At 54.3% G+C, this 24,928-nt stretch overlaps 2 protein-coding genes across 21 annotated transcripts in view; one reads left to right on the forward strand and one right to left on the reverse strand.

The window, feature by feature from the left end:
* The first annotated feature begins 13,708 nt into the window (after positions 1 to 13,708).
* Tmem200b (transmembrane protein 200B) lies at positions 13,709 to 16,972 on the forward strand. The gene is made up of 2 exons (XM_075945644.1): positions 13,709 to 14,352; positions 14,809 to 16,972. The coding sequence occupies exon 2, from the start codon at positions 14,829 to 14,831 to the stop codon at positions 15,675 to 15,677; it is 849 nt and encodes a 282-aa protein (XP_075801759.1). The 5' UTR covers positions 13,709 to 14,352; positions 14,809 to 14,828; the 3' UTR covers positions 15,678 to 16,972.
* The window catches only part of Epb41 (erythrocyte membrane protein band 4.1), a 146,293-nt gene continuing 137,800 nt past the window's right edge, over positions 16,436 to 24,928 (reverse strand). For 14 of the 20 annotated variants that reach the window (XM_075945635.1, XM_075945638.1, XM_075945637.1 and 11 more), the window contains 4 exons: positions 23,130 to 23,231; positions 21,430 to 21,510; positions 19,425 to 19,529; positions 16,436 to 18,887 (listed from right to left, as the gene is read on the reverse strand). In XM_075945635.1, the coding sequence (XP_075801750.1) occupies positions 19,431 to 19,529; positions 21,430 to 21,510; positions 23,130 to 23,231 (282 nt within the window). In that variant the 3' untranslated portion in view covers positions 16,436 to 18,887; positions 19,425 to 19,430. The remainder of the gene's footprint in view (positions 18,888 to 19,424; positions 19,530 to 21,429; positions 21,511 to 23,129; positions 23,232 to 24,928) is intronic. The other 6 variants (XM_075945612.1, XM_075945605.1, XM_075945608.1 and 3 more) reach the window with 1 other exon arrangement.

Raw genomic sequence — 24,928 nt, forward strand, 5'->3', positions numbered from 1 at the left:
TCCCTGCCCTAGTGTCCATGGCCCCGCCACCGCTCCCGCAAACCCTGTAGGGACAAATCCCCATGTCAAAGTTTCCTCTTCAAACATGGCATCACCCTCCCCCGCCCTGACTCAGCTTCACCTGTTTGTCCCATTTGCTCTTCCCGAACACTTCCTCGGTTGCTCCCACCCGACTACTAGGCCAAGTGTTACTAAAATCTCTTCCACCGGGGAGACAAAAGCAATGCCTACCCTTCTAAGGTCTCAGGGACAAACTGAGGTATGATGCCACAAAAGGTCACTCTAAAGAGCACAGATGAGAATTATTTATACGGGTGTGGTTCTCCCCTACAGACAACACCTGGGAAATCTTTACCCAGCAGCGATGAGGTCATTCAAACTCAGTGGGGATGATCCTTTACAAGGGGCCACAGCTGAATGCCCAAAGATGGCGACTGCTTGGTTCAGGGGACAGTCCGTGCTGTATAATAAATAGTGGTCGACTCTAGGAAGGAAGAGGTGAGCAGTTTAGGGGGGCTCCTCTGACCGTGATGTTGGAGGCAGAGAAGCGTAGCCTCAAAAGCCAGGCTAGGCCAGGTACAGACCAGCTGGGGTATGTAAGCCAGGAACCCACAGAGCTCTGCCTGTCTTGTCTCTAGAGTGCTGGGATTAAAGGCATAAACCACCAAGCCAGGCTTTCAAAACTCTTGGTATGTATGTATGTATGTATGTATGTATGTATGTATGTATGTATTCATTTATAGGCAGTTTCACATTCTGTAGCCCAGGCTGCCCTGGTACTCACTATAAAATCCAGATGGCTGCTATCCCATAGCACCTCCTGCCTCAGCCTTCTGAGAGCTGTGGTTACAGGTGTGAGCCACCAGGTTCTGACTCTTGTCAACTGAACTGGATTGACAGTCACATAGAAATATACTTGAGAGCCAGGCACTTGGGAGGCAGAGGCAGGCGGATCTCTATGAGTTTAAGGCCAGCCTGGTCTACAAAAGCTAGTTCCAGGACAGGCTCCAAAACCACAGAGAAACCCTGTCTCGAAAAACTAAAAAGAAAAAAGAAGAAAAAGAAAAGAAAACACTTGGAGATGGGGCAGGGGGTGGGGGCTGTGAGGATAAGGGAGTGTTTTCAGAAAAGTTCCTGAAGAGGGATGAACTCCCAAGAATATGGGTGTCACCATTGCATAGGCTGGGATCTGGGAATGAAGGAAACAGAGAGGGAGAGCTGAGCCGCAGCATGTAGCCAGATACAGCTGCCTCACACCGCCGTGTCTTCCCTCTGTGTCTCCCCTGCCATGACGGACAGCATCCCCAAATCGTGAACAAAGATAAACCTTAAGTCGCTCTGTGCGGTGCTCTGTCCCAGCGGCGGGAAGGAGTCCACCACTTGAATTCCCCACAGTCTGAGGTTAGGGGCTGGCAAGCCACAACCTATGGCCGAAAGCCTGCTGCTCACTACACGTGCCCTGTGAGTTCAGAAGGAGTCTAGCTTTTCAAATGGTTGAAGACAAAAATTAAAGCCATACCAAGTGAAGCCAGGTCCACTCTGGGCCCAGCCACGCCCCCTCTGCTGAGGGCTTGTCTGTTGCAGGAGAGCTAGGCTGGAAAGATCTCGAAGCCTGAAAGAATTACTGAGCATGGCTGGCAGCTTGTAGCGCCTGCACTACGGGATGGAATGCGAGCTGGGAGCGAAGCCGGAGGCTTAAAAACACACGCACACAGACAAGACAGGGACACGGGTCATCCTTGATACAAGAATGCCAACTTTATTGTGCGCAGGGGCAGCTTATACAGGGCTCTGGCCACACCCCAGCTCTCGGGATTGTTCAGTTGCAGACCCACCAGAAACCACTCTCCTGCCATCAAGGTCTCGTGCTCAGAGCAGCTGCAGGTACAGGTAAACAAGTTGTTTTGCTCAGTTCACTCCAGCAGGCAAAGGGTCTGAGGCCGCAAAGAAAGTCAAGGGCCAGGGGTCTGCAGCCATATAATCCCTCTTTTCCATATAATTAGACCAGGCCTGTCTTGGGTTGCAGAAGCGACTCAGACAGGAGGCTCCTGTCTTACCGGTCTCTGGCTCACTGGTCTTTCTGTAGCCTGCTAACCCATACTGCTCTCGGAGGAAGCCCACTTTCCTGGGCAAATCGCTGCTGCTGCTGCCGCCTGTTGTGAAGGCAGCGCAACAGAAACCCTCCCGCTACAGGAGTTCCTAGCTGCTCAGCAAACCTAGGCCATATGGGAGTAGCTGGATTGGCATGGGCGTGGCACAAATACAATGAAAGGAAAGGGAGCAGCCAACCGTGTGCTCCGACTGTTAGGTCAAACCGAAAAATGCCCTGGCGAAAATATCTAGGGCATTCTGGATCTCGAAGGCAGTGGCAACCTGTCTGGCTAGGGGATCAACAGCGCCAGCCACAGCGATCATCTGACTGGTGGCAACACTGGTTGTCTCAGAGGCTGCAGCGGTGGCAATCCAGCCACCCACGGTGATCCCGAAGTCTCGACAGGGACGGCTCAGCACCAGTTGACTCACTGGAACAGACACCAAGCCTGGAACCCGGCCCACAGTGGCAGTCATCTCGTTAGCCCAACAGCTGTTCAAAAGACACAAAACTTGAGAAGAGTTAAGGGCAGAATCATTCAAGGTATAATTAGGCACAGACAGCCGCATGAGAAGCCCTATTTTGGCTCTGGTTTTCCATCTTGTTTTCTGTTAAACAAGGTAGAATCCTACACAGCCAAGGGTCCAACATTTAAACAGGCAACGAAGTCCACAGAGATACCATCCCATGAAGGTAGACACTGCACCCCACTGGGCTGGATTCCGGAAAGGAACTGAGAATCCTTGCTAACATTCCTGTAAAGTGATCACGGTCCCTATCACCACAATGAATAATGTGTTCTGGCCATAAATCGTAGTACCAGGCCAACATTTAACACAAGGAGAAGGAAAATTCGGCAACTATAAAACCCAAACTGCCAGATTGTTTCCACATACCAATAACATTATTATGTCTCCAGTCAACGGAAAACGGCTGGCTGTTCCATAGCCCAATCAATGGAAAGGAAGTTCAGCTACACAGGTCTATCCAGGCCTACCGACATCAGCACCGGAGGATTCCTGACCGGGGCCCATTGTACCTGTTGGCCGTGGCTGATGGTCAGGAGAACTGTCCATAGGACATACAAGCCATTCAGGAATCCAAATGGGGCTTTCAGTATCCTACAGAAACACACATACACTCCCACACCCCCAAATGAGGGCTGGATCAGGCCCCTTCCATGCTCCAGTCCACACATCCTTCCACTGTACTATTGGATGAGTAGATCCACGGGGCTGCCAGTGCCTCTGAGCAGCCCATGTTTGAGCATGTGATTCAAATGTTAGAAAACTTAATATAGAGAGAACATTAGAAAGGATATCCCGGGGACTACTATACTCCCCCTTTTTTGTTTTATAAATATAGTTTTTGAGAGTTTGGTGAACCTATTCCACTATAGCTTATTCCTGGGGATTGTAAAGAATTCCTGTCTTATGAAGCATGCCATAATGGTCACAGAATAATTGAAAGCCTTTGCTGATATAAGTTGGTCCATTGGCCATTTTAATCAATTGTGGGACCCCCATGTAGGCAAAAGCTTGGAGGCAATGGCTTTTTACATCCTTCACCTTTTCCCCTGAGTGGGCGGAGGGAGAGAACATGCCTGACTAAGTATCCACAGAAACATGTGCACAAATCCCAATTTGCCAAAAGATGCCCCATGAGTAACATCCATCTGCCAGATATGACTGGGCAAAAGACCCCGAGGATTAACTCCTAGATGAGGAACAGGAGTGTGTTCTGCACACAAAGGACTTGCTTTGACAGTCTTAAGAGCTTGTTCCTTAGAAATTTTATACGTGAGCCTCAAAGAAGTAACATGAAAATGGAATTTATCATAAGCCCACTGGGCAGAGACCAAGGAATCCTGGGGCAGAGAGATTAAGAGACCACGGGTCATTTGATCAACCTGTGCATTGCCTTCACTAAAGAGGGCCAGGTAAGCCAGAATGTGCCCATAAAAGTAATTAAATGTTAGTCAACAATTCATGAACTGCAGAGGTAGTGACTATATTTCCTGCCATTTCCAAAAGGGGGAAGGACCTTAGCAACAGATATGCTATCAGTAAAAAGATTCCTAAGTTCAGCTGGAAAGGTAACTAAGGCTAAATGAATGGCAGCCAATCCTACCATTTGTGCAGACTTGTAGGGTACTTTTATTTTACCAGTCTTCTGGGCTGTGACTGCAGCAGCCGTGCCATTGGAGGGTCCATCCTTAAATAATTAAGGGCACAATCTAGGGGAGCTAGCAAAATAATTTTAGGAAAGCAAACCGGATGTTCCTCAAAAAGTTTTACTAATTTATTAGGGGGTAATGGTTGTCGAATTCAGCAGACTGAGAGGTTAGAAAGATGGTCCGTTCTGGGTAAATAACTAGAGCCAGCTAAGCTGTTCCTGATTGTACGGAACAATCACTTTATCAGGGATTTTGTCAAACGTCCTAAGACTCTCCAGGTAGGCTGTGTGCTACACCTCCAGGACAGCCAGATGATAGGGCTGCACAACCTTTTTGGAGAGTCTCATCCATGAACACAGGGAATAGGTCCCTCCTGGCAAAAGACCGCAGTGGGCTGCAAGGCTGTGCAGAAGACCAGCAGAAGCAAAGGCTGGTGATAATCAATATAATTCAGATGGGCTTCTGCTAACCGCTGTTTGACTAATCTAAGACATTCACGGCCTTCAGGTGTCAGTAGCCCAGGAGACGTGGGGTTTGAGTCACCTCTAAAGATTTAAATATAAGGGTTTTCATTCTCTTGTTGTTCATCCCATTAATGGTCTAATCCAATTAATGTCTCCCAAAAGCTGTTGAAAGTCATTAAGAGTGCAGAGCTGATCTAGTCTAAGAGTGATTTTTTTTTGTGGCCAAACTCCAGTCTGTAAAAGCTGATGGCCCAGATACTGAAAAGGAAACAAAGTCTGCATTTTCTCGAGGGCAACAACTAAAGCAGACTGTTACCGTCCCTCATAAAATGTCTGCAACTCTGCATGCAAATCACATTCCCTTGAGGCTGCAATAAGAATATCATCCATATAATGAATGTAGCTGGGGATGTTGCTCCCTAGGGGCCACGAGGCTCTGGAAACACAATTGGCACAAAGTTGAATTAGTGACCATGCCCTGGGGCAACACAACCCATTGATACCTTTGGGGCAGCTCTCTGAAATTAACAGAGGGAACACTGAAAGCAAATTCGGGTGAGTCCCCAGGTTGCAAATGAATAGTGAAAAAGCAGTCCTTGAGGTCAGTCACCACCATGTGGTAATCCTTAGGGAAAGCACAGGTCTTGGCAATCCTGGCTGTAATGATCCCATAATTTCCATGCATTTGTTAACCTGCCTGAGGTCCTGCAATGGTCGCCAACTGCCAGATTTCTTTTTGGTAACAAATATGGGGGTATTCCAAGGGAAGAGGGTGGGACTATATGCCCAGCAGCTAACTGTTCTGGCACAAGCTGCTGAGCAGCCAGTAACTTTTCTTCTGATAGGGGCCACTGTTCTCTCCATTTGATGGGAATTGCAACTTGTGGCTCAACAGTGGCCCTCAGAATAAATTTTCCAACCTATTCTGTCCCCACCACGCTACATAGTCAACCCTTCCTCAGCAACAGCCTGTGGATGCCCCTGAAGATCCTCGCCCAGCCCCCACCGGGGGCTAAAATCCTGGTCTGCTAACATATGCCGCACAGGTTTAGTGGTCAGAACCGCCCCCATAGTTTGCAAATCCTACTGGCATGTGCCACCATAACGGGTGGGGGCAGCAGGCAGGCTTGGGAACCTTCACCGTTAGCTACTGCATGAATTGGGGTCCTGTGGGGAAGCCTGCTGCTCATGTTGCAGACTCCTGGGTGGGCAGAGCTGGGAACCACCACCTCCTGGCCCTGCTGCTGCCTTCTGGGCCTCTCTGTGAGAATTCACAGGCATCTGCTGCCCTTGCCACACTCAGTTCCAGCTGCCACCTCTCTGCTTGCGGGGACTCCAGGAAGCAGGCTTGCACTTGGGAAGTGCAGAAGGGACCCGAGCTCCTCCATTCCTTGGGTCCACAATGGTGGCCAGGCTCCCGAGCCCCACTTCCTCCAATAAATAATAGTTTAGGGAATTTGGGTGTTGGTTTTCTCTGTAAACTACTTCCTGCTGTTTATTGAGCAACATAACCTTGGGGGTATTCACAATGACATTTCAGGAGGTTTTGGTCCATCAAACCACATGAGTCTGGAATGATTCCGCAGGTTCTCATCCTCTGTGGAAACAAAAGCAGAACCTCTTTTCCAAAGCAACATATCCTTAGACCCATATTTTAAAGTCAAGATACCTTTCTTAGCGGTTGCCAGAATCAAAATGTCTTTCTCCAGTCAACCAACCAAAAGACAACGCAATAACATACATCTGAACACGTTCCATCTTCTCTCCTTTTAATCTGTCTGTCTATACTCTGTCTCTTAAAAAAAAAAAACTTACTCTTTTCTTCCATTCTTTTAAAAACACACAGACACATACCCATCTTCAATCCACCCTCACCATTCCTGAGGTGATCTCTCAGGGTTCCCTGGTTCCTGATTTTGTGGTACCTGAGCCTTGGGTAACTAAGCTGGAGACTTAAAAACCACATGCACACAGACATGAGGACACGGGTCATTCTCGATACAAGAACGTCAACTTTATTGTGCACAGGGGCAGCTTATATTGGGCTCTGGCCACGCCCCAGCTCTCGGGATCGTTCAGTTGCAGACTTACCAGAAACCCCTCTCCTGCCATCAAGGTCTCATGCTCAGAGCAGCTGCAAACACAGGTAAACAAGTTGTTTTGCTCAGTTCACTCCAGTAGGCAAAGGGTCTGAGGCAGGCAAAGAAAGTCAAGGAAGGGACCAGGGGTCTGCAGCCCCCCACAGCAGTGTTGTGTGGTTATTCAATCGCGGCCTCTACACACCACATTGAGGGCATGGGAAAGAAAGGAGAAGGAAAAATGAAAACAGGGACATTTACACATGACATGCCCAGAAAAGAACCGAATTATTCAAGTCAGCAGGGTCCCCAGTGCACGTCCTTCTTCCTCCCAGGACACATTTCAGTGACAGAAGGCGACAATACCCTGATGGCGCTGATTAAAAAAAAAAAAAGGTTTATTGTGTGTGCTTAATGTCTAAAGAAGTCAAAAGAGGGTGTCAGATCCCTAGATCCCTTGAAACTAGCCTTACAAACAGTTGTGAGCCATCTACACAAGCATCTGATGCTCAACCAAGAAGCTGAGTTTTAAGTGAAAGAAGGCTCTCTCTCTCTCTCTCTCTCTCTCTCTCTCTCTCTCTCTCTCTGTGTGTGTGTGTGTGTGTGTGTGTGTGTGTGTGAGAGAGAGAGAGAGAGAGAGAGAGAGAGAGAGAGAGAGAGAGAGAGAGACAGAGACAGAGACATAGAGAGAGATTGAGATTTCAGGCCTAGAGTTTAATACAAGCTAGGCAAGTCTTGTACCCTCCGGTTTCATCACCAGCCTTTAAGGCTTCTCTTTGGTCCCTGTGGAAGCTGGAAGGTCTCCTTTGTTAGTGGGTAGGATAGAGGGCCATTCATGAGAGCAGGAGGAAGTCAGGCCATGGTAGGAGCTAGAAAAGGCCCTGGTTCCCCTCAGCTTCAGCAAAAAGGGTGAGGCAGGGCCTACTCCAAGTAGGGTAAGGCTGGGGGCTGGGGTGGTGCCTGCAACTCTGACACCCTGCAAAGCCCCTGCAGACCTTTAGGCTACCTCCTAGGAGGTGGGGGGGATGAAGAAACGCTAGGTCAGGAAGACCCCTGGATGTTTCCCAAAATATGAAAGCCACACAGAGACGAGCCAGTTCCACACGTAGGGATTGTCAAAACTGAACAGGGGCTATTAAAAACAAAACAAAAAATCCTATCTTAGTAGAACCAGGGTATCCCCCTCTCAGGAGGAGCTGACACAAGGAGAGGTCTTCCCTGCCTGGCTACTATGTACAGGACTTTGCATTTATCTTTAATCCTCACCTCCCAGACAACCCCGGTTCTTCTAGTCCAGTGAAGAACTGCCTGAGCTGTTCTAAAGAGACGCCAATTACAACCACCGTGCGGTGTGCGCGGCACCTGACCCCGGTCATGAACCAGGGTTGCGGACCTGATTGTGAACTGCTGCTGCTGGACGAGAACCACAAACCACGCCGGGGGCGAGAGGAAAATCAGATTTGGCAGAAGCGGGGTAGTTCTTGCCTCCTAGACATTAATCCCGAGAGGGCAGAGAAAAGCTGCCCAGGACAAAGGCGTTTACGCGGGCCTGATTTATAACCGACCTGGGGAAGGGAGGCCAGCCAAGCCCCACCACGCGGCCGGCTCGTAAATCCAGGCACCGTGCCGCAGCCGCCGCAGCAGAGCGTGGCAGCTGCCTCCCTCCCGACCTGCCGCGCAGGCTCCGGTAGCTCCCGGGGTGGGGTGGAGTGAACCAGGAACCTACCATCCAAGTTGACTGTGGAACTTTCGGTGACTTCGTTCATCTTCGGATTTGGCCCTACAGCATCTCCTGGCAAGAGAAGATGAGTCGGTGAAGATGTTTGAAAAGCCTCCTGGGGCATCATGGGTGATTCTTCCAAACCAGGAATGTGGACCGCAGCCCATAACAAGGAAACACATGTAGGCAGGGGAATTTCGGACCAGCCAGCACAGGCTTCCGCATCGCTGAGCTCTGGGGAGACCCTTCTAGGACCTCAGCCCTCCGGGGACATTCTTTCCTCTCCCCTACAGTTTTTAAATCAGGGGTCTGAACTTCCTGAGAGTATGGTGGGGGCGGGGAGGCCATTGATCTGTCCCTGGGCAAATGCTGTGCTGAGTTTCTGCAGGCAGGGCTTGAGACTGAGTGGTGAGTCTGCCTTTGCCTTCGTGCTGGATGGCCTTGGGTAAGTTTAACACTCCCGGCCGCAGCTGTCTGCCAGCTCAGTGTGGAGGGGGCTGTGGACTCACACAGACTTGAGGTCCAGACCGTGTCTGCACCCGCTTCACCTGCAGGAATGGGCTCAGAGCTGGGCAGAGCGGCATTCTCTCCTCCCACCTCAGCCCACACTGGAGGCCGCCTGGGTACCATCTCGCCACTCAGGGCCTTGACATCAGGACGGTGACACCCATGAGGGTCTCACTGTGGCCTGCAGCCCTGCCCTGTGAAATGAGTGCCGTGGCTGTGGACGCAAAGGTTCACCAGGCAGCTGCTGTGCAGGGATGAGGGGGACTTGTGAGTGGGCTTCTGTCCCCTGTGCTGGTGGCTGTCACCACAACCTTCAACAGACCTGTCTAATAAAGAGGGGCCTCTTCGGGCCTGCTGGATGCCCAAGCGAGGGCCGTGTCCACGCAAGCAGACAGGGAAGAATGGGTGAGTGGACCCATTCAGTGCGGTGGGATGCAGTTGTCGTTATGGGGTGATTTTGCACTTCTTAACCCCAAGTTTCCGGAGGGAACCTCAGGGAGGCGAGCGGTGCAGCCCTCTCTGGCCTCCGAGAGCACTACCAAGCCGGCCGTAAGCTGCATGTGGCAGACACCCGGATGAACATCTGCTCTGACCTCTCCAGGGGAGCAGGGTGTTTGCAGGGAGTTCACACATGAGGCCTGAAGGCGGGTGTTCCTGGCAGATCAGCAAGAACACGTGGGCACCAACGAGGGCAGCTGGCACACTCGGGCAGGGCCGAAGCCTGGCCGCCAGGGGGCACCCCACACCTTCTCCACCCCGCCCCCTTCAGGCTGGGCGCCTCTTGCCCTGCTGAGGGTCCAGAGCCTCCTTCCCATGAGATACGGAGCCCACTGCCTCATTGTGGACTCACTGCCACCAAAAGGAGTTGCCGCACGTCCGAGGTATCTGTGGCTGACTCCTAGTTGTCTTAGAATTCACTTCCCAGCTCCCCACGAAATCCCGGGCTGTCCTCTGGGGTCCCCAACTCCTCTGCTGGATTTAGGCGCCTGGGGACAAGGGACAGCAAAGATCTTCAACTACAAAGGCAAGTGCCATGCTCTAGGGAAGGCAGAGCAACAAGCCTGCAGCCTCCCCAGCAGCCCCGACTGCTAAAGGGCTCTGCTGTGAAGGCGGGAGACAGCGCTCTGCCTTGCTTTTCCCAGCCCCTGTGCAAAACAATCCCGGAAACAGCTACACGTGGCACCATGGAGGTTCACAGCACACAGAGCGCTACCAGGCCAGGGTGGGCGGACGACCTGCTGCCCCGCTCCTTTCAACGGCTTAGCCTGTGTATAAATGCCATTTCCCAACCTTGCAGCCCAGGCCCAGAGACGTAAACACCTCCCCCTCCATAGCCAATTTTCTCTTGGTTTTGTTTCGGAGGTTCCTGCTGGGACCTGCCAGCTGGGAGCACTCAGGAGGAGGGGGGGAGGACCTAAGGGACACACCTGTTTTGGAGAAGACCAACGGAGGTCAGCAAGTGTCTGTGGCCACATTTCCAGCCAGCGGCCCTGTTCCAAGCCCTTGGCAGATCAGCTTATCGAGTCATTTGTAGGCCCCCTCACTCCCAGGGTTTTGAGAGAAATCTCTTCCCAGCCCTTGCTCATATTTGGACTCCTATCCTACCCTCCTCCTGGTGTGTGTGTGGGGGGGGGAGAAGATGTCCGCTCTGAACCGGCCCAGGTGGAACTTTCAGGACTGAGGTGGTGCCCCAGCTAAGGTGTCTGCCACTCAAGCAGATAAGGGTTCTGGGCACTTCACTTCCGAGCAAGGCTCGGCCAGGCCTCCTGGGGTCTTCAGAGCAGAGCGGACCACTTCCTGGAGGGACTAGATGGGACTCCCGCGGGCAGCTGCTGCACCCGCAGTCTTGGAGGGACAAAGTCTGTCGCCCCCAGGCGGGAAGCACCTGCTCTTCAACAGCCAAACAGATTGGCCTGGGTCTCACACATCCTTGTTTTGGCACGTGACCATAGGCAAGCCCGATTACCACCCCCTCCCTTCCCTGCTAGCACACACGCGTGAGCACACGCACGTGCATGTGCGCGCGCACACACACACACACACACACACACACACACGAGCACACAGACATATAGGTGACAGTCGGGGAGCCTATTAGTCTTCCACCCAGGCACTATTGTGGAAGCTGCTGTAGCCACAAGGTCCTGTTCAGTGACTCCTGGGTCAACCAGGCTCTTCCTCCTCCTCGCTGGGCTTCAGGGAGCCACAGAGCCCACATTCATTTTCCCTAGGCTATGCCAGCAGCCTAAGGACTCCTAGAAAGCCCATGTCACCCAGGGTAGAGCTTCCAGAGGGGGCATGAATTACGCGACACACAGCCACTACCCTCTAAAGGCCTGCACTCGGGATGTAACTGCAATTCAAACGCCTGGATCCCAGCTTTGCCGGGCATTGGCTGAGCTGCCCTATGCAAGTCACTACCCATGTCTGGGGTTGGGATTCTGGGTTCACCTTGTGAAACACGGCTCACTGAACTGTTCCCACCCCAACGCTGCTGGTGAGGGATGCAGGGTAGATGCTGACAGAGGGAACTATGATTCCCCTACAGCCATTCTGCAAAGCCGGAGAACCACACTCCCTCCCCTGGGTGGCTCTGAAAGAGCCCTAGGCATCTCTGGGTTAAAGTCACCAGGAGCGGGGACCATAAAGCCATCAGCTGTGCCCTCTAGAGAAGGGGCAGGCTTTTCTAAAGCGATGAGAGAGATTCCATGACCTGAGCATGGAAGGGCTGTGCCTGTCTATCAGTCGTCTTTCTCTGTAACTGTGTGTGTGTGGGGGGGTGCACTGCACCCCGCCCCCCACGGTCTCAGGGTGATGGTGTCGCGTTTCCAGCTTCCACCTCATCCATCCAGGCTCCTCCCGGTCCAGAAGGAAAGGCGTCCAGGTCACACAGAGGCCAGGGCAGAACTGAGTGGGATCCAGACTGCCTGGGAAGCATCACTGTCCCAACACAGGCCACTGGCCAGCCACACATCTGCAGAGACAGGATGGAACCGTCAGGCTGGGAGGTCCCTCTGCAGGAGGCCGGTGAATGTTTGCTTCCCCTCCCGGGTTCCTTATCTCCCCACTTGTTACTTTCCAGAGCTCCGAAGAGAATCAGAGGGGTTTACACCTGGGAAAGGGACCCGTCTGCCACACCCTTCACAGCTCAGACCCCGCCTGAAGCCCGCGGTCGCAGGGCAGGGCGGGCTGTTTGTTGGCATGCGCACTGGGCCAGGTGTTCAACATGTGCTCTTCTTTCAACTCTGAAAACACTCCGTGGCGTTGTTTTTTGTTCTTATAAAGATGGGGAAACTGAGCCGGGGAGAGCTTAGGTGTTCTTTCTTTTCTTTTCTCTTCTCTTCTCTCTCTCTCTCTCTCTCTCTCTCTCTCTCTCTCTCTCTCTCTCTCTCTCTCTCTCTCTCTCTCTCTCTCTCTCTCCCTCCTCCTCCCCTTGAGCAGGGCCCCAGCGTGGAGAACAGGAGGAGTGGGGGAAGACACAGGCCTCACACATGTTCCTCCAGCATGGAGGGCCAGCTGGGACACACATTCCCCTGAGTACAAGGCTCCAGGAAGAGGCAGGGCACAAATAGCCTCGCCCCTCGGACTTCAAGGCAGGCAAGGACCCAGGAAAAGACATCCAGTCCCCAGTGCAATCCAGGGGCTCACCTGTGTGCAGAGAGAGCGCCAAGCAGGGAAGGCCTGGCCAGGGGCTGGAGCAAGGGCCCAGAGCCCCGCAGGAGCGTGAGGTGGAGAGGGGAATCGGTGTTTCTGACAGAAGAGCCAGGAACTGGCTGAGGCCTGGGGCCAGAGCTCAGAGGGGCTGGGGACCTAGAAAGTTTCGGCCACACCAGCCAGGTGAGAGGGTCGGGGCATGCTCAAACAAGAGGGCTCGAAACCGTTTGGACAGCACCAGGAAGCTGGGTTTCAGCTAAGTCGGATTCGTAGGATGCTCCGTGCAAACCGCCCCTAGCAGGGGCAGGCGGTGCCAGACCACTGGGACTCTAAGAGATGGAGTGGCCTAGGGAGGACAGTGGCTACGGGGGAGGGGTGGAAACCAAGATGATTCTAGATGAAGACCGAGAAAAAAGGGGAGGGGGGACAGAGCTAAACTAGGACTGCAGGGCAGGGGAGAGCTGGGAGCCCGACAGGAGTGTGCTCGGGTTAGCGAGTCCCTCGCTGGTGGAGGTTCGGGTTCAGAGACCACAGAACGCCCAGGCCGCTGCGAGTGAAGCTGGGCTTGTGGCCCAGGTCGGGGAACACCCGGGAAGACAGAAGGACCGGGGAGGCCCAGCGAGTGAGTACGGAGCTGGGGTCAGCAGAGAGATGCCTCCGGGGCTAGCGCCCGCACGAGAACACAGGGAGCGGGAGGTTTCCAGATCACCTTGGGAGGCTCCGCGGCCGGGGGATGCCGGTCTCCGGGGGCAGAGGGGCGCGGGCCTCGCGCAGCCGGCTCTCATTAGCGCGGGCCACGGACTAATCAATCCCAGGCGGGGGCTCCCGAACCGAGTCGGCATCATGGAAACTGGCCGCGCGCCCGGCGGCGCGAACGGGGCCGTCGGCGGGGCCGGGCCAGGCGGGCGCCTTTCCGTCGAGGGCGCGGGCGGAGGCGGGTCGCGGGGTCCGGGGCGGGGCTCAGCCACCCCGTGGCCTTTCTGGAGCCGGCCAGGGGGTCGTGGGGGTCGGGGCCGGGCCTGCGGGGCCCTGGGCGGGGGTCGATCCGGGCTAGGCCCGGGCTAGGCCGCTTCTCACCGGGACCCCGGGGTCGTCTCCGGCCGAGAGCTCCGATCCCCGCTGCCCCACGGCCTCTCGGTGCCCGGGCCACGACGAGCGGCCTCCTGGAGCGGCTCCAGCGTGCGTCCCCGACCCCTGGGCGGTGCTGCTCCGGCCCGTACGCGGCCCACGGAGGCCTCGGGCGGAGGAGGCTGGAAAAGAGGCCAGGCGGCGGGAAAGGGGGATGATTCATCCCCGGGAGCCCGAATCGGAAACACCGCAATCTGGGAACAGCCTTGCCTGGGCCGACGAAGGATCCGGGAGGACAGTCTGTCCCGCAAGGAGCTGCGTCCCGCACTGGCAGTCCCCTGCCTCCAGCCCCGGTCCTAGCCCGGCCTTGGGGGAAGGGGGAGGCCTCTTCTGGAGGAGTGGAAAAGAATCCTGGACAAAGTCCGCCGCTGCCTCCTCTGCTCTGACTGGCTGGTCTCGGCCAGAGCGGGTCTTCCCAGAGTCTAGCTCAAGTCTCTCCTGCTGCAGCTCCAGTGCTGGCTGAGGAAGTCTGCAAGGAGTGGGCGAGCAAGCAGAAGCCGGAGTCAGAGACACCCCCGGCGGCCGACGCTGCGGTATGTACAGCGCAGCACGGGGGGAGGTGGGGCGCGGGCGCGCGACCCGCAGCCCCGGGGCGGTCCGAGCGCCCCCTCCCCCGGTTACTTCGGGGCGGCCACGTGCGGGGGTGGGGTCGAGCCCGGGAGGTACTTACCCGGGCCGCGGTTTCGGGAGGAGGGGGGGTGCCGGTGCGGGCGGGCGGAGCGCGCGCAGGCTGCAGGAGCCCCGCAGCCCCGGCTGCACCCGAGCCCCGCAGCCCCCTCCCTGCGCTCCGCCCGCGGGCCCGGCCAACGCTGGCTCCCAGCTCCGCTGCGGAAAACCCGAGCGGGGGCGGCTCCCTGCCTTGCGGCCGCGGGAAAATCCGGGGGTGGCCGCCAGGGATCTCCAAGCGGCCGACCGAGGCGGCCCCGCGCGTCCCTCCCCCGGAGCCCGGCCCGTCGGGTCACCGTCTGCCTCTCTGCTTGTCCCTGCAGAGAGCCCGGACGAGCGCGCGATGACGGCCGGGAGCCCCGGAGACGGCGGCGCGCGCAGGAGCCCCGAGGGCCGCGTCTCGCGCCTGGGCCGCCGCCTGGGCCGGCGCCGGAGACCGCGCTCGCCGCCAGAGCCGCTGCGGGTGCGGGCACGGCTGCGGCTGCGCTCGCCGTCGGGGGCGTTCGCGGCGCTGGGCGCGCTCGTGGTGCTGGTGGGCATGGGCATCGCCGTGGCGGGCTACTGGCCGGGCCGCGCCTCCCACGCCCCGAGGACCGGCCGCGCGCACGGGCCCCACGAACGCCTGCGACTGCTGGGGCCGGTGATCATGGGCGTCGGCCTGTTCGTGTTCATCTGTGCCAACACGCTGCTCTACGAGAACCGGGACCTGGAGACGCGGCGGCTCCGCCGGGGCGTGCTGAGGGCGCAGGCGCTGCGGCCGCCCGACGGCTCCGGCTGGGATGCGCTGCTGCCCAGTCCGGCGCCTGGGTCCCCGGGCACCGTCGCGGAGCCTGAGACTTGGGACCTGGCCCCGAGGAGGGGTCCCTCGCCCGTCCCGTCGGTGCGCAGCCTTCGGTCCGAGCCTGCCAATCCTCGCTCTGGGTTGCCCGCGCTGCTCCACAGCTACCCGTTGAAGGGCCCGGGGCTGCCACCACCCTGGGGTCCTCGGACTCAGACTGGCCACGTGATCATCACGGTGCAGCCCTCTGGTTCCTGCATTGAGCACTCCAAGTCTCTGGACCTGGGCCTGGGGGAGTTGCTCCTGGGGACCCCAGCTGCTCGGGACTGTGCCCACCGAAGTTGGCCACGGCTGGACAGACTCAGTCTGGGGGGCTATGCCAAACTGGGTGGAGACTTGGGGGCCCGGGTCTGAGGTTCAAGGGATAACTTGCTGTGAGGCTACCAGCGTGGACCATGGGACCAGGACACCAGAAGTCTAGTGTCCACTAGCTGCTTCAGTCACCTCTGAGGCTAGGATGGATGCTGCGGTGACAGCAGCCGCTCAGCCTCCTGACCTGCATGTGTCGAGAGCAGTGCCAGCTGCACCGGCCAGCCTCAGGGGCGTGTGTTAATGTGGACACCAGCATGATTCAGCCTCAGGAATTTCTTCAGCCCATGTGGCCTTAGCCCCGGGACAGGTACCTGAGGGGCTGCAGGCTAGGCCAGGAGCATCCAGAGAGGTTGGGATGTCTCAGGCTGGGACAGGCTCCCTCCAAGGTGGCAGTGGTGATGGAGGTGGGACCTCCAGGGGGAAGGTGGGAGATGAAGTGGAACAGAGACCCCCTGCAGCTTTCTGGGGCCGTGACTGCTCCTCTAACTGCCACTTCAGGCCCATTCTTCTTCCTCCAGCCACGTGGGCTATCCCAGCAGGGCTCACTACTGCCAGTGCCCTGCTCCTGGGGTCAGGCAGCTCCCCACAGAGACAGGTCCGTCGTCTGACCCGTGCTGCAAAGTCTCCCCCAGTTGGCAGAAGGCACCCGCCAGTTCTCAGCAGTTACTTCCACAGCCCGGAGCTGCACTGTGGCCAGCGTGGGCAGCTTTAGCACACATACAGTGGCTTCCCTTCCCAGGTTTAATTTTTTCCATGCTTTTGTTAGAAATTTTAAAGTGGATCAGTCCTCACAGAAAAGGTTTTTTTTGTCATGTTTATTGAAAAATGCCATACAAGAAGCAAGACCAAACACTTAGCTAAAACACTCAGCCACATCTGTCGCTATGAAAGGTGCAGGCGGCAGGCCCACTCCTGCCTCTCTCACCTAGGGTTTTCCAGTTGGCTCTACCGCCAGCGTTCCTATTCTGTCAAATGTAAACAACTACTTGATATGATTCATAATTTTTAGAAAAATTTACAAAGCTCCTTCATTTTTTTCATCAAAATAATAATAATAATTTGAGAGAGATTTGTAAAAACAACCAGCCTAGGGCTTGTATTTCCCATCAGCATTGGAGGTGCTGGCTAGGCCATAACTCCGCAGTCCGCTGGCCCCAGCTGCTCAGCATCCCCCGGAATATACTGCTGACCTGGGGGAGGGTCCCTGGAGTTAGCCTCCTTGGGCCCTCAGTTTAGGAATATAGGGCTCGCCTTGTGGGTGGGTGGCAGAGATCTCATGTGGTCTGAAGGAAAGCTTACTTCTGGAGTAAAAATAAAACTGCAGTTGGGTTTGTTAACTGTGCTTGCCTGAGTCACTTTGGGGAAATTCCTGCCAAGTCCTTGACCCTGGAGATGGGATTCCCCTCCCCCTCACTACTTCTACCTGGACAGAGTCTGTACTTCACACCAACTGCAGAAAGAAAAAAAAAATCCAAACAATTACTATATCCCAAGATCTGTTGCCAGAGCCGGCAAAGGAGGGGGAGGAGTCCTGGAGGGATGTCAGAATTGTGGTTCAATTTCCGGACAAAGGCAGCAGAGAGGAGCAGAGGTCAGGTACCCAGGTCTGAGGTCCTGATGAGGATAGCCCAGAGCACAGTGCTCAGTGGGCAGGTGGCCCCTCTCTTCCTCCTCCTGGGTCTCAGAGCTGGAGTCCATGCTAACCCCACTCCCAGCACAGCCTCCTCTGGGTCAGTCCCACCAGGCCCCGTACCACAGTCTGCAGGTTTGTGTCTGGGAGCAGAACCCAAGGCTTTCCCTCCTGAGAGCAAGCTGCTGTTGCTAACAGTCTCGGAGGAGCTAAAAGAAAAATGCACACTCAAAACCCGTTCAAAGTCGCTGAGTCTGTGTAAAGAGCACTCGGCCAGGAGGCCAGGGACTGCTGTGGCTCCCTTCTTTACACTGGCTCACTGTCCTTCAGCCAGTGCTGCCAGAGACCTGCTGTCAACCCTCATGAAGTTCATTCCTAGCCTAGAATTAGGAGTCTAAGAAGCTTCCCAGGCAGATCTGTTTGTAGGAAGTAAGCTGGAGGATTACAGAGGCCCTGTTTGGAGAAAAGGGGAAAAGAAAAAGGCCACAAATTCTCACCACCAATTGGGGACATCAGGCTCCCTTTTCAAAACCAATATTAAAAAAGAAAAAGGAAACCAAATCCAAAATCCACAATGAAAGTCCAAAAAAACCCAACAGACATCTCAAGCATTGGGGGATGAGCAGAGTTGCTCACACCCACCCCACTCAGGGATGACCACCAGGAGGTAAGCAATACCCTTGCTCCTGGAGGGCACCCTCAGGCACAGAGCGCACCCTCTTCCCTGAGCCACATCCCTTACCGTGGAGGAGGCGGCCCGGCTGAGGCTGGGAGCACTCTTCGTGGGGTCCAACCAAGGTAAGGGCGCCACTCCCCTGGGTGAAGCGCGCTCCTGAACAGCAAGACCTGATTTTTAAAACTTCATTAACTTTTCCTTCCCAAACTACAACTAAAAATGTTCCACCGGCACTTTTGGCTAAGAGTGCCTAATTTTTCCGTAAGTTCTGGTCTCCTGAGATGGGAGCTGGGGAACACTTGGCGAAGCTGCTGTTTCTGACGAGGGACAGGACAGCTGGGGAGGTGAAGGCCACACAGATGCATTCAAATGTTCACAGTATTAGTTCTACCTGAAGCAACTGATGTCTCTGACCTACAGCTCCCAACAGAAGTAGGGTGTGTGACACCAGGTGCTCAGATGAGGTCCCTGCCTCACCAAACACCCTGCAAAGGGACGTCTGTGACCAGGTCGTCTGCCCTGCCTGACATTCACTGGTGCATGAAGTTTTTGTGTCATCCAGGATAGGAAGCTGCAGAAGGAGCAGGAGGTCCCATGAGCTGGCTCTGGCCTCACGGCTGACAGGGTCTCTAGAGGGTTCTCAGGATCCTGTCAGGGTCTGAGTTGGAAATGAGTGAGGAGAGGCTGAAGGGTCACCAACCACCCCATAAAAAACCCAAAATGTCTTAAAAACAGTTCATAGACTGAAAAGCTGACAATTTCTGTATCACAATATAGAAAACAGCTGTGGTATCTGAAGAGTCTCGGTATAAATTCCAGTAGAAAATCAAGTTGGTTTTCTGTGGTGTGGAACAGTCTTCAAAGTCTGACTGTTGCCGGCTGGCTTCTTTACGATATGCTGGCTTCTCTTGGATGGGGAAGGGTGGGGACCGGGACAGGACAGTCCCTAGAGGGAAGAAAAGCACGAGTTTGAACCCCCACAAAGGAGCAAGCTTCCAGCACCACCACCATGTTCTCCTGGCCGTGACATGGTGAGCCGCACTGGCTGTCCTACCCAGCATCCACTTTAGGTATTCATCTGGGTGGATTCGTGCATGTCACAACCCCCCGTGCGTTTGTCCAGAAGTCAGGCCCTGTTCTCAGCTCTGTTCTCTAGCCCTCCCTGGTTCTGGCCCACAGATCCTGGAGTTGCCAAGAGCCAATAACAGCGAGTGCAGGGGACTCCAGAGGTGGGTGACCGTTCAGACCCAAGTTTGGGGTATCTCCTCCTACCCAGTGATGCTGGCACACTAAGGCAGAAGGACACCTATGACCTAGCTGCTCTGGTTGGAGCCACATAGTTAACTGCAGCTTCTGCCTTTACTTTCTTGAGTTCCAGTGTGGACCTGTCTTGGGGTCAGGGGCCCCCCAAGTGTCCAGAGCTCCTGGGAGCTCTCTCTGGCTGAGATGGTGGCATCCCCCATCCCAGCAGGAACACCCTTACCTGAGCTCACTCCTCAGAGATCTCAGTCTCCTGGTGGACGACCACCTTGGTCACTGACATGTCTGGGTGCTGTTCCTTGGCCTCCTTGATGGCTTGTACAAGGACCTGTGAAAGACAGAGGCAAAGCTGGTCAGACAGAGAAACCTGGCGCGTTTTATTTGTGATGATGGCAGTACCAGAGCAGCACACTGTACAGCCTGAGAGGACCAGCACCTTGCCCTGCCCTGCCCTGCAGAGGAGGCTACTGGACTTGGAATAAAAAGGCAAGGAAGGGCATATGTTTTCTTCAGAGAAACAGGCGATCTTAGGAGTGAAAAGATTTGTTCAGGTGGTGAGCCTAGGGCACAAAACGTGTTCAATATGGGAACAGGGAGAGCCAGGCCAGGAAAGTGAGAGAGCACACAGGTTTCTCTGGCGAAAGTGGAAGGCAGGCAGGAAGACAGGCTGACCTGTGGCGTCCTGTGCACTGGCTTAAGCACATTCATCTACTTAATCTTCACAGCCCAGTGAGTCAGGGCTTCTGAGAGGGAAACTGGGCTTTTGAATCTGATGCTCTCTTGTCAGAGTCCCTTAGGTTCCAGGGTGCCGGTCTGAGCCTCTGAGTTACTGTGACACCACTGTAGCCTGTTAGAGCCGGTTGCCTGATGGATCCTCAGGACAACCCCCAGCCAGTCACAGGGAGTAGACAACAACTTCTGGCATCTGGATTTCCACAAAACCCGCTGTCTTTGCTGGCCCTTGCTCCTCTTCCCTGATCCAGCTGCTACATAGGTTTTCTCTGTGCCCAGCTCACGTCTTCTCCCTGGAGGCTCCGCCTCTCTCTATGAAAGCCTGGACTATGCTTTTCTCAACAGAGTTCTTTCTAAAGTGCACCCTCCCAAGCAGGAGCAAACCACACCTCCTCCACCTTGCTAGAGTCTTCGAGGGTCCCAGGAGCTCTCCTCTGGGCCGTCTAGTATCACGACATTAACTCATGGAGATCTTCATTTTACAGGGTAAAGGCACATTTCAAAGTGGCTGCAGGGTGTCCACAGCAGACAGGGACGGAGTCAGGGTGCAGGCCTGTCCTACTCTCTACCTTCTACTCCACAGCTCTTGCTGTCAGAGATCACAGGCAATGCAGCGGGGCTTAAACCATAGGTGGAAGGCTGGCAGTAGGAAGGACCCACTGAGCTCAGCACCCAGGCACAGGCCCCTACCTGGGCTTCCGGCCTTGCTTCTGAGACCCTGAGCACAGTATCCACAGCAGTGCGTCCCAGCTCTGCAGCCCCTCTTCCTGTTCTTGGCACACCAACGGAGGCCAGCGCTGCTCTGGCAGGCCCGCCCCCTCCACCAGGCTCTTCCACCCCCTCTCCTCGGAAGCTTCACTGTTCCAACAGCACCCAGCAGTGAATTAGGAACATTAATTCTGACCTTATTATTTGCTAATTGCTTGTAGCACACAATTAGCACCTAATTAACATAAAAACATAGAGTTTTAGCACCCAGAAGGGCCTGGGAATTATCTGGATCAACCCACTCTCTTTTAGAGAGGAAAGCATCAGATGGAAAGTGATCTACGCAAGGTCACACAGCAAGCTGGCAACAGATCCAGGACACCACATCTCCTGGTGTCTTACCCTCCTCCTGCTGTCTGTTGAGCTACTGTGGCACTCTGGGGCAGGGACAGCACCTCCTCTTTGTTTCTGTGTCACCACCACCCCTGAATAACAACTGGGGATCCATGGACTTGGAGCCCACATGCACCCACCATCTCCTCCTGTATACACACTTACTTTTTGTTGTTTGAAACAGGATCTCACTGTGGAGCTCAGGCTGGCCGTGGTAAACTTCCTGCCTCAGCCTCCTGAGTGCTAGGACTACAGAGGTGGCCACCAGGCCCATGCACTGCTTGTCCACCCCACTAACAGCCTCGCCCCTTCAGGCTTCTATGTTTCCTCCCTAGAGCTAAGGCAGATGTTTGAAGACGCTGCTGTGCCCATTGGGGCCCCTCCTGCATTCCCACCTGATCGTGGTCAACATCAGCATCTCCTGTTATCACAATTCTCTTCTCGATCCGGGTCTCAGAAATTCCACCTTTGACAGTCTGCAACCAAAGGAAGGGGCCAACAGAAAGCCATTACACAGCAGGAAAGAAAAGCAAGACAGCCCAGGTAGTTCTAAAAGCTCCCTTCAAAATGTTCTGTTTGTTATGGTGAGGATGTGGCTCAGACTGAGCACCGTGATGCTGGCTCTCCAGGACAGCTTTCCACCACATCTCAGCACGGGTAGGACCTGCCAACAGGAGCGTCCTGCTCCCCTCCCCCACGAGACTCTAGTACACGCACAAAACCACGTAGTTCATTGTCCACTTTCTTTCCCTTCGTCCCAAACACTACAGAAGCCCAGAAGGAAGAGTGGCGCCCCTTTTTGTTCGTCTATATTTTCACCTGATTATTTTCAGCTTCAACTGGGACTGCCTATTTTAAAGCATTTCACATTATTAATGTCAAACGAGCCTTAAGTAATCTCAAGTGAGGACAAACAGGGAAAGCTGAGACTGAGACACACAGAGCCGGCTCACATCTGTGTCTGATGATAACGTCCAACCAAATTTCCTCTTTCTATATTTCTTCCTTATAACTGAGTGCAGGTCAGACGTGGGGGTGCTCACCGCTGCTCTAGATCAGCCTGGGCTACACGGCGAGTTTCAGGCTAGTCGGGGTACAGAATGAGATGAAAGGAAAGGAAAGGAAAGGAAAGGAAAAGGAAAGGAAAGGAAAAAGGAAAGGAAAAAGGGGAAGAAAGGAAAAAGGAAAGAAAAAAGGGAGGAAAGGGAAAGGGGTAAAGAGAGGGAGAGATGTGGAGGGGAAGGAAGGAGGGAAGGAAAGAGGGAAAGAGGGAGGGATAGGAAGGTAAGGAAGGAAGTGGGAAAGAGAGGGAAGGATGGGGAGGGAAAAGAAGGAAGTGGGGAAGAGAGGGAGGGAAGGGGATGGGAAGGGAAGAAAGGGGAGAAAGATGGAGGGGTGGGGAGGGGAAGGAAGGGAGCGCATTTCTTCTAGTGCTACAGCAAACATGGACTGCCTGATTGTGTAAGGATAATTCGGACTTTTGACATTTTGTCTGCCTTGCTTCCTATAAAGTGTTCTAGTGATTTGAGCATTTCAGCTCCAAATTATGGTTCACATGGCCTCAGAATGCAACAAAAAAAAAATGATTCATCAGATCAGAAATCTGGCTTCTAGCTCAGAAAATATGGTTGCACCATATCAACAATCTCTGCCGTTAAACTGTGTGCGTGTGTCAGGTGGTGGTGCACGCCTTTAATCCCAGCACTCAGGAGGCAGAGGCAGGTGGATCTCTGTGAGTTTAAGGTCAGCCTGGTCTTAGAACTTAGCAAGTTCTAGGACTGGCTCCAAAGGTACTGGGAAATTCTGTCTCAAAAAAACAAAACAAAACACCTACATGCCTGTGTGTGCACGCATACTGAGGATGGAGCCCGCAGCCTGTGCGTGATAGGGAGGTGCTCTTCCACTGAGCTATACCCCACCCCAAGCTGACATTTAGACCTTATCCACAGCAAGATGGACAGATGTGCAATGAGAGACTAAACGTGGCTTTCCAGGTGAATTCTAGGGAAGGACAGAGCTGACAGCCTTTGCTTATATTGGTCCCCTCTACCTAGGGTGCAGCAGCTAGCTCAGATGCCATGGGAAGCTCTGCTACCTTGGTAATCTGGGTCGTGGTTGTGCTGCTTGTGGTCTCTGATGTGATGGTCTGAGCTGTCAGCAAGATTCCAGGGTCCAGGTCCCCATTGCTGTCCTCAGTCTGCAGAAGAAAGCACACAAGCACACACAAGTCAGCCCCTCAGGAGACCTTGGGCTGAGACCCCCAGGTGCAGCGTGGCTCTTCAGCTCTCTCTCCTGCTCAAACATCTACTTCCCTCACGCGACCTCTCAGCTAATAAGCAGAACCACTCTCCTGGGAATAGGTCCTTCCTTCCTTCCTTCCTTCCTTCCTTCCTTCCTTCCTTCCTTCCTTCCTTCCTTCCTTCCTTCCTTCCTGATTTATTTATTTATACAGTATCCTGCCTGTAGGCCAGAAGAGGGCACCAAATCTCATTATAGGTGGTTGTGAGCCACCATGTGGTTGCTGGGAATTGAACTCAGGACCTCTGGAAGAGCAGTCAGTGCTCTTAACCACTGAGCCACCTCTCCAGCCCAAACAGGTTCTTTCTTAACAAGCAGGATAAATGGGGCTGGAGAGATGACTCGGGGTGGTTTGGGCACTGGCTGCTCTTCCAGGGGATCTAAGTTTGACAGGGCCATCCTTCCGTAGCACCCACATGGCAGCTCACAAGCATCTGTAACTCCAACTCCAGTGAAATCCAACACCCTCTTCTGGCCTCCCTGGGCACCAAGCACATGTGTGGTACCCAAACATACATGCAAACAAAACACCCATACACACTAAAAATAAAAGTTAAAACTAGGTGTAGTGGCACGTGCCTTTAATCCCAGCACTTGGGAGGCAGAGGCAGGTGGATCTTTGTGAGTTCAAGACCAGTCTGGTCTACAGAGTGAATTTCAGGAGAGTCAGAGCTACAGTGAGACCCTGTCTCAAAACAAACAAAACGTTGAATGAAGACAGGTGTGGTACACACCTTTGGTCCCAGCACTTGGAAAGCAGAGGCAGGCAGATCACTGAGTTTGGGGTCAGCCTGATTTATAACTTCTGGGCTAGCCAGGGCTATGCAGTGAGACCCTGTGGCCCCCTTGCTCCCCAAATGCTGAGGAATACAAGTTTCTCAGCACTAGATCAGTAACTGGAGTGGTGTGGAAAGAGGCAGGAGGATGGCACAGTTTGAAGAGTAGCTCCAAGCTACACAGGGGCAACATCCCACAGTCCCAAAGGGGCCTTAAAGCATCTCTAGTAAAGCCGGCCTATGAAAGCAACAGAAGGGACAGAACCATCTGCCTGCTCCAGCGAGAAAACTCAAGACTTAAAACTGCAGAAGAAGTCAGTGCATTCTCCCCAGAGCTTGTGCTCTTCACACCCAAGGCAGGAGAGTAAGGGCTCCTGGTGGCTGCGGTGTGAGGGAGCGACATCACAGGATGAAACAGGAAAGACTGTACCAGCCAGCCAGGGAACAGCTCCACCTCCAACCACTGAGCCAGGGACTGAGCAAATGAATCAGAAAGTGTCCACTCATGAGAACGCAGGACACATGCACAACAGGCGTTAGTGACGCTGCTGACAGCAAACTGTTACTGTGAGGGCTCCTCTTGCTGGGAGGGGCTTAAATTATCTTACATGCCAGTTTATGCAGCTAATCTATATGGGAGTCAAACAAGGACTGAGGCTGTTTATTATGATTAGCTAAGAATGACATTAGCGAGAAGATAAAAAGATGGTGACGGGCCGTGAGAGATGTTATCAGCAGGTAGGTGGGCAGTCAGAGCTGCACAGGTCTCCACGGGTACACACATAAAGGGTATTACAGCAAACACGCAGTAGATGACTGC

This window comes from Microtus pennsylvanicus, chromosome 13 (genome assembly GCF_037038515.1).
Source record: "Microtus pennsylvanicus isolate mMicPen1 chromosome 13, mMicPen1.hap1, whole genome shotgun sequence".
NCBI lineage: Eukaryota > Metazoa > Chordata > Mammalia > Rodentia > Cricetidae > Microtus > Microtus pennsylvanicus.